Raw genomic sequence first — 12,596 nt, forward strand, 5'->3', positions numbered from 1 at the left:
ATACATTTAAAGACAAACAAAAACATCTGAAATGGTCTGAGGGCCCCAACTTCAAAGATCTGGATCTGACGCAAAGTCAGACAGAATAACTGTTTAAACCATGCAGTGTTTGGATTATTCTTTCTTTTGAACTAATACAAATAATATTTTTATGCTAATTTTCATTTCTTTATTTTCATGTACTTGCATGAATTTCACTAGAAGAGTGTGGATTCCTATTTTTCAGTTGACAGGAGCAATTTGTTGTTCATTTGCTCTTTTTTATTTACAGCTTATTTTCAGATTTGTTTCAATCCATAAAATATTGTTGAAAACAGTTTCAAGTGATACAACTCTAGATTAATTTTCATATAATGACTGAAAACTTTTTCAGTATTTTAGGTTGTAGTTTTGGTGTCCTAGAGAAGGAAAATTACTCAAATTCTCCTGTTTGTAGTGGGTGTCTTTTTTAAGGTCTTTAGCAGCATTTTCACATTTGCTCTAAGGTAGAGCGGATATGAAAATGCTGCAAAAGCATTCATACTCTAAGGTTTTCATACTCTAAGGTAATTCATCCAAGGTTCTGCGAAAGATGTTGTGATCAAGACCTGGTCTGTGCCAAACAACCAGTTATTCTTCAGATTTTAGATAGGGGTTCCTACCCGGTTGTCATGGGACGAAAGATGGCCACACCCTGGACAGGTTGCTAGTCTGTGGAGGGCAAACACAGAGAGACAAACAGCCATTCACGGCTCTATGGCCAGTTTAGAAGTGCCAGACTCAGAAGGAAGCTGGGTGACCCAGAGAGAACCCATCAGAACCCCTGGAAACAGGGCAAAACAAACCTTTTGTTTTTAATCGTTTTTAATTTATTAATAAATAAATAAATATTTTAAAGATATTTGATGCTGATGCAAAGTTCAGTAAGAAGGTCTACCAACATCAGTAGCTAGTGATGAATCATTACAAATAGTTCCGCTTAACTTGTTCTAGATATTTCCCGGCGAATACAAATAAGGTAGGTCAGATCTTTCTATGACGCCACAGTGGACAGGTAAAGGGGATAATAGAAAGGGATCTGACCCAGCTGGTGTGTGTAAACACAACGCGTATAACGTCTCCCGCTGAGTGGATTGCAACAGAGCTCAGATGAGCTGGGCGCATGCAGACCATCAGGCTACATTCTTAGTCCGGGACTAATTTTTAGTCCTGTACTTCGGTATATGTAAACAGCACCGCCCCGATGGTTGCTTGTTTTAAGCGTGGAACGATCCGCCGGGCTCGATTGACACTGTCTGATCTGCTGCTGCGGATTGCTCAGAATAACAAGGCTGCTCGCTAATTCCCGTCTATCGGGGCTTTCGCCGAAACACCGAGAGAGTAGGGTCCAAAAAAAGCCAACAAGGCAGGCAAGAACGCCGCGCCGCCGCTGTCTGCACCCAAGAATGGCTTCAGGAGACCTTTACGAGGTAGGATAAAAACATGTCTACGGAAAATCCTCTGTAATATTGACGAATAATGGAATTAGGAAGTAAAGGGAAGGGCGTCGCGTATGCAAAAAGCGGTGTCCTAAGCCCTTTAACAGGCGAAACTAACCCGTTTTCAAGCTTGGCAAAGACGAGATTGCCTAATTTAAGCTTATACTTTATGTCGCTTTTGATATACTTTGTCATAATTCTTCACGACTGTAGTAAATGGATAAGATGTAATTTACGGGCTGAACTCCTCAGTCTGTCGCCGAGTTGAAAGTCGTGGTAAAGTGACAGCAGCGCTGAGCGAACGGGCATGGTGAATAGCTACAGACGGAGTGATGGTTCTGAAGGTGCACATACGTGCCAAAAGATATTTTGTCATCACAGCCTCGACAGCGGCGTTAGTGTCACAGGCTGTTTGGCAGACAGAATCAGACACCGGTTTATTTTTGTCAAACGGCGTACGCAACTCGGTGCGAGCTTCTTTCATGGTTGATGCGTGATTTTTGTGAAATTTTGACTCTCGTAGTTATGGGCTTAAAAGTTGCCCGAATGGGTGACAGGAAGGTCACGCTGCCCCCGTGCGCAACATCACTCTGGGAGTGTGTGGGGGCCCGGCGAGGGGGGCGTTCAGAAATTGCACAAAGGCTGGCTCCCTCATCAGTTTTGTCAAATCTGACACATGCTGTCATTAGCTTTTGTCACTCTGGTGTGGTGTCTCGTGTTTGAGCTTATGGTAGAGACACAGATGGGTCTCCCAAGGACAAACAAGTGTACTTATTTAAAGTAATGTACAAAGTTTAAACATGTCACAAAGTCCATCTGAGGAAAAGCTTGGGCATCCACTGAGTGTTTTTAAGTAGATAACATTATCAGCTCACAACACTGCCAAATAATGCATGATGAGTGAAGCTGGATGTCAGCTAAAATACAATAGACTGAATAAGTGAGTGGCATTTATTGCATTTTCCCAAATAGTTAGAACCACTGACTTTAATATTCCGTAAATGAGTGCTCTTTGTCTCAGAAACACATTAAAACTAAAGTAAGATAACACAAGGTTGCCAAAAAGAGAACACATTGGGTTACGTTTTACACTTGATCGTTACACCACCACCCCTCCACTCTCTTACTACTGCCACTATTATTTAGTTTGTTTAAAAAAAAAAATTTACTTAATTGCTCCATTTTAGCATAAAGTTTGGCCTCCTCTACCGAAAAATCCAAGGTCCACTACTGACCATGTGTCCCAAATTGTAAAAATTTAGATCAGATCTCTAATCCCTAAACCTAACCAGGGAAAATGGCAGGCTAGCTTGGGTAAAAGAACGAAAGTTGAGGCTCACAAAGATGTGTGCTGCTAAAGTTTCTGGGCTGCTTTCCTCATAAGCTATCCCTCAAGATTTTCTCCATTAAAAGCAATGCATTGTCCAGGATTGTAACATCTAGTGCTTTACTGAATCATTACATTGGTGTCATGCATTCATGAACTACCACTGAGCTATGAAAGCTACTTTCAAGACATTATGCAGTAATTACTGTTGATGTGTGGGGAAAATCCGTCAGCATGCTGTTCACTTGTAACTGTGTGAGTGTACCCTTACACAGGTGAAGTTATTCTGAGCAATTCTGTACTTTTGTTTTGAAGTTTGACTCTTGACACCTCTTCTTGTTCTAAGCGGGCTGTTGCCTTTATGTGAAACCTGCCTCATGTGGCAGCCTGTACTATAAACCTCAAGACTGATCAGTTTTGTATAGAGCTGAAATGACTGCTCATTGCTGAGCAGGTTTTGCTAACAATAATCTGTCTTTGAGTCATTTCTCTGCTAAAATGACTACAGCTGCATCTGATGCCACAGTTGCCAACTGCCACAGTTAAACTGTATTTAACTGGAGAAGCTGACCAGTGTTTACCTGTGCTGCATACCTTTTAGTTTAAAAATGACCATGGAAAAGGGTTGTTTGACATTGCTGCAAGAGTTAATTAACTCTTGCAAATTTAATTCAGTAATAAGTTTTGCGGCCTGTTACCTGATCCATGATAAATTAAACATGATAAATTGAATGTCAGTTCCTCTCGCACTCAGTTCCTTCTTCCATTGTACTTGGAGCTTGGTACCCAATCTCGGGTGCGAGTGATGATATCTACCCCCTGACCTGTCGTCCTGGCTCCACCTTGCCGTAGCATGTGTGTTGTATTTCGTCAACCTCTAGCTGTGAGAGCAGTCCCTTCTTCCGAATGTTGTTTCACCGTCAGTAGTGGGTATCGAAGATTCCATAGGTCCCTCATCCTATTTATGTAACCCGTCCGCTGGGGTTACTTGCGTAGTAGCATTCCAACAGCGCCCTATTTTCGTCTCTTGTCCTCTGATGGCTTCTCGTTCCAGTAGCCCACTTCTTATCAGGGAGCCCTGGTTCCTTAGTACCTGACGAGGACCTTGTTAATGCGGGCGACGTCCGAGCCAGTATGGCTTCATATTTATCTGTTTTGCTCATGTCTGCGATGGGCTTGGTTAGCATAGTGGGTCTAGCCTAGGACCCTTACTGGATACACACAACCCAGTTGGGAATCGAACTTGCGACTCCCGCTCTTACCACTACGCTATCCAGCTGCTTAATGGTAATAACAAGATCTGGGCTATCAACACCTAGGCCCTGCCTGTGATCAGGTACCCTGCTGGGATAATAAGCTGGCCAAAGGATGAGATGGAAGCCACAGACATCAAGACCAGGAAGCTCCTGACCATGCATCAAGGGTTTCACTCCAAGTCCAGCACCCTGAGGCTGTCTGCTAAGGGGAAGGAAGGAGGCCGGGGACTGGTGCGCGTCAGTACCACAGTCCAGGATGAGACCACAAACATCTATGACTACATGAGGAAGATGGCCCCAACCGACCACATGCTCAGTGAATACCTCAGGCAGCAGAAATCCAAGAAAGAGGAGGAACCATCATGGAAGGAAAAGCCCCTGCACGGTATGTACCACCGGCAGATAGAGGAAGTGGCTGACATCCAGAAGTCCTACCTGTGGCTGGACCAGGCTGGACTGAAAGACAGCACAGAGGCACTAATCACAGCAGCACAGGAACAAGCTCTGAGCACAAGATCCATAGAGGCTGTGTAACCCAGCACATAACAGCAGGATGCAAGATGCTAGCAGGCAGGGCATACATGGAACACCATAACGAAGTGGTGGGCATAGTATACAGAAACATCTGTGCAGAGTAGGGCTGTTCGATATAACGATGTATATCGGATGACGATATAAAAACGTCTATCGTTTCATTTTATGCTATCGTTTGTTTCGTGGTGTCGCAAAATAAACTGTTTACAGCAATATTTTTTCATCCTTTTGATGGTCACTGTAGTGGCTATATTAATTTCTCCTTTCTCTTATATTTAATATAACCACACTACTGACGGACAAGCACCTGTTTTATGCGTTGTGGTTAGCAACAACGACGGTAACACCATCGCGTGTCCGCTTGTTTATGTTCCACATAAACCTTTCACAATAAAGCTCAAGATCCTGTTGAGACTTTTCAAAATAAACTGAATCACGTGAAAGAGCAGATTATTTACGGAGAGTAGTAGAAGTAGTAGTAGAGGTAAAAAAGAGCTGCCAGGTGCGAAAAAATAAACCTTAGACTCAAACGTTAGAACAGGCTTTTCCCCGCAGCACGCCGTGTAATAAATACTCACAAAGAAAACGGCGGCCTTTACAACTTATGTCTAAAAATGTATAGTTTCATGCATCAGTTAAAACACTCGACTCCAGGTACACTACGCGCAGCTGGAAACACTTCCCGCAAGTCGAGCTGCCCGAGATTCACATAATTTACAGAAAATGTTACATTTTTGTGATTTATATCGTTATCGGGACGATAGAATTCTTATATCGGGATATGAGATTTTGGTCATATCGCACAGCCCTAGTGCAGCCTGGAAGCTAGTGGAAATGGTGGATGGAAAAAAACAAAGGGGACACCCCTCCCCATATAATACAAGTGATTATTATTAACTGAAATGACAAAAGTGGCACACTTATGGAAGAGTTTAGGGTAGAGTCACTCGTGCATCTAAGGGTTAAGAAAACCTCTTCAAAACATCTAGCCCATTTAAGAACACTGTCAAGTAGGTAGGTGTATGATTGTCATAGTCTACAATCAAGAGGATCTTTCATGAATTTAAAGAGGGTTTACAACAAGATGCAAAGCATTGATTACATTCAAGAACAAGAAGGCCAGATAAGGCTTGGCCAGAAAACATCTTAAAGAGCCTGCACAGTTCTGTAAAAGCAATCTTTCAACAGATGAAACCAAGATTGATTAGTACCGGAATGATGGGAAGAGTAAAATATAAACAAGGAAAGTGAAAAAGTTCATCGTGTGAAGAATGCCACATCATCTGTCAAATGTTGTGGAGGCAATAATATGGCATGGAAATCTATTGCTGGCAGTTTCTAATGATGACGTGACTGCTTATAAAAGCAGCAGGATGACTTCAAAAGTGTTCAGGACTGTACTCTCTGCTTAGATTCTGTCAAATGCTGCAAAACCGATTTGACAGTGCTTCACAGTGCAAATAGATTATGACCCAAAACATATGGAAAAGCAACTCAAGAATTTCTCAAGGCAAAGAAATAGGATATCCTTCGATGACAAAGTTAGAAACCTGATCTAAACTCATTAGAGCATACCTTTCAGTTATTGATGACATAACTGAAGGCAGAAACCCACAAACAAATAGCAGGTACAGGACGCTGCAGTAAAGGCCTAACAGAGCATCTCAAGGGAGGAAATGGAGCATTTGGTGATGGCCGTGGGTTCTGAAACTTCAAGCAAGTATTAAAAACAACTCAAACTTCACTTTATATATCAGTGACGTTAGTCACTTTATAAATCACTTTGATCCTTTGTAAATGGGAAAGTACTTATAAAAATGGCTGCACTTCCTAAACACTTAATGCAACATTTCTCTCAAAGGCTTTAAATAAAACCTTTAAACAATCAAATCATTGATTTAAAATCTGCTGTGGGGGTGTAGAGAGGCAAAAATACAAAAATGTGTAATTGTCCAAAAACTTCTGGGCTGTGCATTGCATTTTATTTAGCATGCTCATTAGTATTTAATTTCATGATGAAAACAAAAGCAAGGTGATCACAGGCAGCATTGTTTTTCACATTTATAAAGAAAGGCACCAAGTCTTGATGCTTTTATTTGAAGAGGAACACCTTAAGGTTTCTCATAGGTTTCTGTTGGAATGTTTGGAAACCCGTGTTTTTATCTTTTGCTGTGCAAAGTTCTCTAGCTAGAAAATAAAATTTTAAAAACATGTTGAGGAGTCAATGAGATGGAATCTGTGCCAAAAGGCATTGGAGTAAATATGTAGTCATGTCCAAGAGTAAGTGAGAGAGGCTGAGACCAGTGCTGTATATGAAAATTCAGTACTTCAGTGGTATCATTTGACGTTGGGGAAAAAAGTTAAATATTTGACCTGTAATTATGTTGCTGGATTCAATATTTGGTCTGTAATGCTTTCTCTGGAGGGTATTTCTTAAATTTCACTTATCTATTGAATCCCTTCTTTAGTTCTCAGTAAACCAGATCATCGTTTTCCTTCTTAGTTGAAAATAGTTATTGGTGAGTTGTGTTGAGTGTGTGCGCGCGCGCGCGCACACACACACACACACACACACACACACACACACACACACACACGCCACTTTGTTTGGTACACTTGCTTAACTGCTTGTTAATGCAAATATCTAAACTATCTAGTCTGCCAATAGCATGGCAGCAACATGCATTTAGGAAGGTAGATGTGATAAATTCTGCTCTGGTTCAAACCAAACATCAAAATGAGGATGAAAGGTCATTTAAGTGTTTTTGAATGTGGCTTGGTTGTTGGTGCCAGATGGGTTGTCTGAGTATTTCAAAAACTGCTGAGCTGCTGGGATTTTTCCATACAAGCATCTTCAGTGTTTACAGAGAATGGTGCAAAAGAGAGAAAGCATCCAGTGAGTGGCAGTTCTCTGGGTGAAAATGCCTCGTTGATGTCGGAGGTCAGAATACAGTAGCCAGTCTGCTTCGAGTTGAGGGGAATTAAAAAGTAACACAACCCAAGGCATGCAGACGAGTGTCTTGGAATGTACAAAACACAACCTTGAACACACAAAGCCCTCAAATCATCAAAGACTTAAAGTTGTTGAAGTTGTCAGGGCACCCAGACAGAAATATGAATTAGCTGAGAATGGCAAATGACCAATAACTTATACACAGATAACTTTATTTTTTATTTTTTGCCTGTCCTGTATGACACTGTAGCAATCAGAATTATTGTCTGAAGGCCAAGAAAATGCCCAACAATTTACTTTCCCAAGTGGACCTTTTGCCAAACTGCTCCACTTGATTTTCATAGTTTATTCGATCTTTATTATTTATTTTTATTTTAAGTTATTACAGTTAGAAAGGCCAGGACTCGGGGATGGGAAAGAGAAATAAAAAGAACAGAGAAGTTGGGAAGAGAGTTAAGAGAAGGAGAGGGAAAGACAAATGGAGGAGGAGAGGGATAGAGAGAAAAGACACTAAAAGTTTGCTTCACTACCTGCTGAGAAAAAAAACAAGCAAAAAGAAAACAGCACAGAAGGGAAATTATAGCAACAACCAACATAAGCATAGGTATCTGTAAATAATAAATACTTAATCTTACTGAGCAGCACACAAGACCGACAATGCATGATATGTTTAGAGGCAGCAGCCAACCAAGCTAACCTGGAAAGAGCTGACGAGAGCTCTAGACGGGGGGGTCACCCAGCAGCCATGGTGCAGAAGCTACAGGGGGCTGCGGCAACGTGCCTGCAGGCTCGGCCATCAGACAGCTGTGCCAGAGTGGACCGAGCCCCGGGCCCAGAGGCTGAGCCAGGCCACGCCAAGCAGCCACTGGGAGTGAGCCTGTAGATACCTGAGCGCCCAGCCCCAGACACCAAGAACCACTAGTGCACTAACGGCTGAGGGCATCAGCCACTGGCAGGGAGTGTAGTGGGGGGGGAATAGGCCTCCACACCTGGGGGGTGCCCAGATGTTCCCAGAGAGGTGAAGTCTAAGACCTGTCCTGACACATAGTCATAGACATAGAGAAACTGGCACACACAGACACAAGCATGCATTTCCACCCTCATGCACACATATACGAATATTCAGCACTCGTCCAACGTGGAGACAAGCAGAAATGAACACTGTATGCACACCCTCACTCCCCAAACATACTCTATAACCCAGGTCCAGGTACCATCACCCCCAGAGGGGCAATTCGCCCCCAGACCCAGGAGATGTTGCCCTTTTCCCTGGGGTGGAGACAAGCAGACCGCCCCGGTCCTGCAACAGCAGTGAGGCCCAGCATCCCAGACCCTGATGGCGAACAGAGAACGGGGGTGTGAAGATCGCATAACTCTCTCCGCCCGCTCATATGTGGTGTTGCTGCGTGCTGTTCTAAAGTGCATTTAAAGCACAGGAAGGGCATGGTGCTTCCTGCCCGAAAGCAGCAGGTGTCAGCACGGCCCCTCCCGAGAACCCTCAATGTCTACATGTATTTAAAATTGAGAGGTGGGCACCGACACCAGAGGTGAGGTTGAATACACAGACTGTATTCAACCTGGACGCCGTATAGTGTGCCCACCCCCACGGCCCTGTATGTATCTGCTATGAGAATATTAGTAATGTGGATGTCTAGGTTGTGAAATAAAATTGAGGCACAGGTGGCCAGAAGGGGACAGAGGAGGAATGTCTCCCCTGCACCTCAGTGATGCACCTGTACACCAAGGCCCTGCATCTGTGGGGGTGTGATGGAGTGGGAAGAGGGAGGCAGTTGGGGGGGGCTCAGCTCAGATAACTTATTTTTGATTGACTAAACAGCGCGCTGATGACGGGTGTGGTTGGCAGCATCATAATTTTGAATTATTGGATAGTCTGTCTGTCACATTTTCACAAGAATAGATAATGGTGGTTAAAGGTCAAAGTTACTGTGGTCTAGCATCCATTACATTAAAGCGTTTTTTAATGCTTTCCACATCTGCAATTCTTTTAGGGTCCGCTTGGGTCTCAGTGATGTAAATTTCGTCATCAGATATGAAGGACCACATAAGAAGGGGTGCACATAAGTGGTCCGCAGGTGCGCATACACTGTCAAAATAAAAAACGCGCACCAGGTAAGAAATTGCAACACGCGTTTGCGTACATAAGATTTTCTGGAGGAGGACAGACATTTGTTTAGAACTCTTAAAGATGTCAAACAAGCAAGCTCCTTTAAGCAATTACTTTGGTGTTCCTCCAGCTCCAAAGAAATGTCAGAAGGAGCCCGAACCGCAAAAGAAGCGCCTATTCTCGGAAAAGTGGTTGCAGGAGGTGAGCTGGCTTCAAACAAATGATGAACGCACAGAGATTTGCTGCAGAATATGCCGTGAAAATCCCACTCTAGCGGACAAAAACAGTACCTTTTATATGTACGCAAACGCGCGTTGCAACTTCTTATCTGGTGCGCGTCTTTTATTTTGACAGCGCATGCGCACCTGCGGATCACATAAGCATGTGCCTGCCATTTTTTTGCAACCATGCTGATTCGTCCGTGGAGATTTTGCATTAAAATGCATTAGCTACACATGTGCCCAGGCTGTGGATTTCGAAGAATTAGAACCGGAATGCCTACACGGCTGTTGGGTCTTCAGTTGTCCATAACATAGTATAATCCAGGCTTAAGTGAATACAATATTGTGCAAAACTCTTGAGCCATGCTTCATGTCTTTATAGCTTGATGAGAAATGACTGCCACAATTTATTTAAAGTGGTGCAAAAATACATGAATATACAATACATAAAGCAAAAAGCTTTATACATAGCCTGAACTCTCTTAGACAGCTTTTTTTTGTAATTTCATTATGTAGTCTTTGGTAATAATTCTCCAGGCTTCTTGAGGGACGTTCAGCAGATGTTTACTCCCTTTTGTTCTCTGTCGAGCTGATCCCATAATATTTTGTTGTTGAGCTCCAGGCTCTGACTGGTAATGTTCCATTGTGTTTTTGTTTTAGCCAGGTTTGCTTTTTACATTACACCATTAAAACAGAAGTTTTTATGTCTGAATTGGAACCCAGCATAGAAATAGAAGTCAAAGAATGTGACACAAGCTTTTACTATCATGGGTTTGACATCATTGTTATGCAATACACAATGCAGAAAAACCATGCCATTGATTAAAAGATAAGCCTACGATTCCAATGGACTGGAGAATTTGAAACTTGCTCTCGCCTACAAATGTTCTCAATTCCCAGTACTAGTCAAAGATCAGTGTGACTTTCCAAAAGACATTTATGTCCATAGCTCACAAATCTTTAAAAGTAGGAAATAATAGTTTTTTTGTTTTGTTTTTTAAATAAAGGATGTATTCACAGGATTAAAGCAAAAGCATATTTTATCATTAGCATTAATTCATCCAACGGCCAGAAACAACAGAAAGGTGCTTAGATTTTTGTAAGAAGCGCAGACTTTAAAGCTAACATAAGAGGAGTCTTGGGTAACTTAAAAAAAACTCATAAGAAGTTGTATAATCTTACATCTGTTGATAATTTTGATGAATCAATAATTTAAGATGCTAATCTCTCCACATACGCACTGTATCAAGAGGATTAGCATGCTACCCAAAGACCAGTGCAGCAGAATATAGTCTTACAGAGTCTGTGAAGGAAAAAATTGTAGACTTGTAGAGCTGGATTTCCCAAGAAAATGAAATTGTGCTAATACGTACTGTGGATTTTGTTACATTTGTGTCTGCAACCTGTCTGCATTCAGTGTTTGAATAACTCAGATTATTATGCAGTCAAGTGCTGGACTGAGATCGTGCCTCTGCAAGTGAAGGAAAATGTTCAGCAGTGGAAACTCTAGTTCAGCTTGGTGTTTCTGTGATACAAATGCTGTTGCAGACCCAGCATGTCTGATATGTGAGGTGTGATGGTCCTCTGCCTCAGCTAGGCCTGCTGCATGTTTCCTGCTGTTTGCTCCTCTGTGTTGCCCTGTTGCAGGTTCCTGCTAGCTGGAGTTCATTTCCTCTGGAGCACTGAAGAACCAGCTGTCTCAGTCTTGCTGCCTCTCTTTACAGCCATGCCATTTGTTTGGTTCTCCTCAGCCTAATTATTTTAAGCTTTCCACTACACAACACCATATAACCTAATATTCAAATTTATCCAACTGCAAATACACTAACAACACCACAGGTCTCATAAAGTTAATTATGGTTTCTCTTTCAGTGAATACACTGGTCAATTTTGGCTAAAGCTGTATTTCTCCTGTTACTTGTTCTGGCTCATGAGTTGTGTCGAATCCTGGATGCAACCCATTGCAGTTGTTTTGGTTTGTGACATGTAGAATAGTAAAGTCCGTTATCTGCTTTGTGTGCTCGAGAATATAGTGTATTAGCATATTTTGTTAAGGCACCATTGGAGGTAAAATATTTAGAAGTTTATGTCAATTCTGGTGTGCCAGCTGTGGTATAACTGCTTTATTAGCTAAAATCTATCAGTGTGCATTGCCAGTACCTGCAGGCATTGATAATAGAAAACCAGTTCTAATATTTCCTAAGTGGCAACAATTTTTGATTGCCATCCCTAGGTGGTGGTGGATGGATTATCTACAACTACTTACAGGTGGTTTGGGCAAATGTGTGTGTGTTACCTACTTGGTTATATCCTTGCATCCTCTTCCCACTTATTTTGCTTCCTTGTGGTATCAGGTTGCTGAGGATGTGGTGAAAGGGGTTGAAACAATGCTGGGTGTCGACCATTGTGATGGCCAAACCCGTGGCCACACTCTAAAGTCGGTAACTTTTGTATTTTCATTCTTCATTTGAACATAGTAATACATTTTAGTTGCCAATAACTTTATTGATTGGTTTGGATACATTTGTTCTATTTGTAAGCGCGCGCACATTTAGTTTACTTATGTATTCATACTACTTCGTTTCTTTGCTTTCTGACTAACCTTTGTCTTTTATTTCTTACCTGCCATCATCCCTGGGAGTTGCTGGACAAAAGATGGTAGCCAGGGTTTGAAACCATTAAATATGAAGGAAGATAATTGGACCACACCACCACTTCCTGCT

The 12,596-nt window shown here is 42.2% G+C and overlaps 1 protein-coding gene across 1 annotated transcript in view; it reads left to right on the top strand.

Moving 5' to 3' along the window:
* Positions 1–1,125: 1,125 nt before the first annotated feature.
* LOC147338901 (chromodomain Y-like protein 2) overlaps positions 1,126–12,596 on the top strand; it is a 46,421-nt gene continuing 34,950 nt past the window's right edge. Inside the window, exon 1 of the mRNA XM_086286039.1 lies at positions 1,126–1,448. Within this exon, the coding sequence (XP_086142165.1) occupies positions 1,425–1,448 (24 nt within the window). The 5' untranslated portion in view covers positions 1,126–1,424. The remainder of the gene's footprint in view (positions 1,449–12,596) is intronic.

The sequence above is a fragment of the Aulonocara sp. 'chitande type north' Nkhata Bay genome, linkage group LG1 (assembly GCF_057382095.1).
Source record: "Aulonocara sp. 'chitande type north' Nkhata Bay isolate Kocher_YH1m ecotype deep benthic linkage group LG1, A_spYH_male_GT1.1, whole genome shotgun sequence".
In the NCBI taxonomy this organism is placed as follows: domain Eukaryota; kingdom Metazoa; phylum Chordata; class Actinopteri; order Cichliformes; family Cichlidae; genus Aulonocara; species Aulonocara sp. 'chitande type north' Nkhata Bay.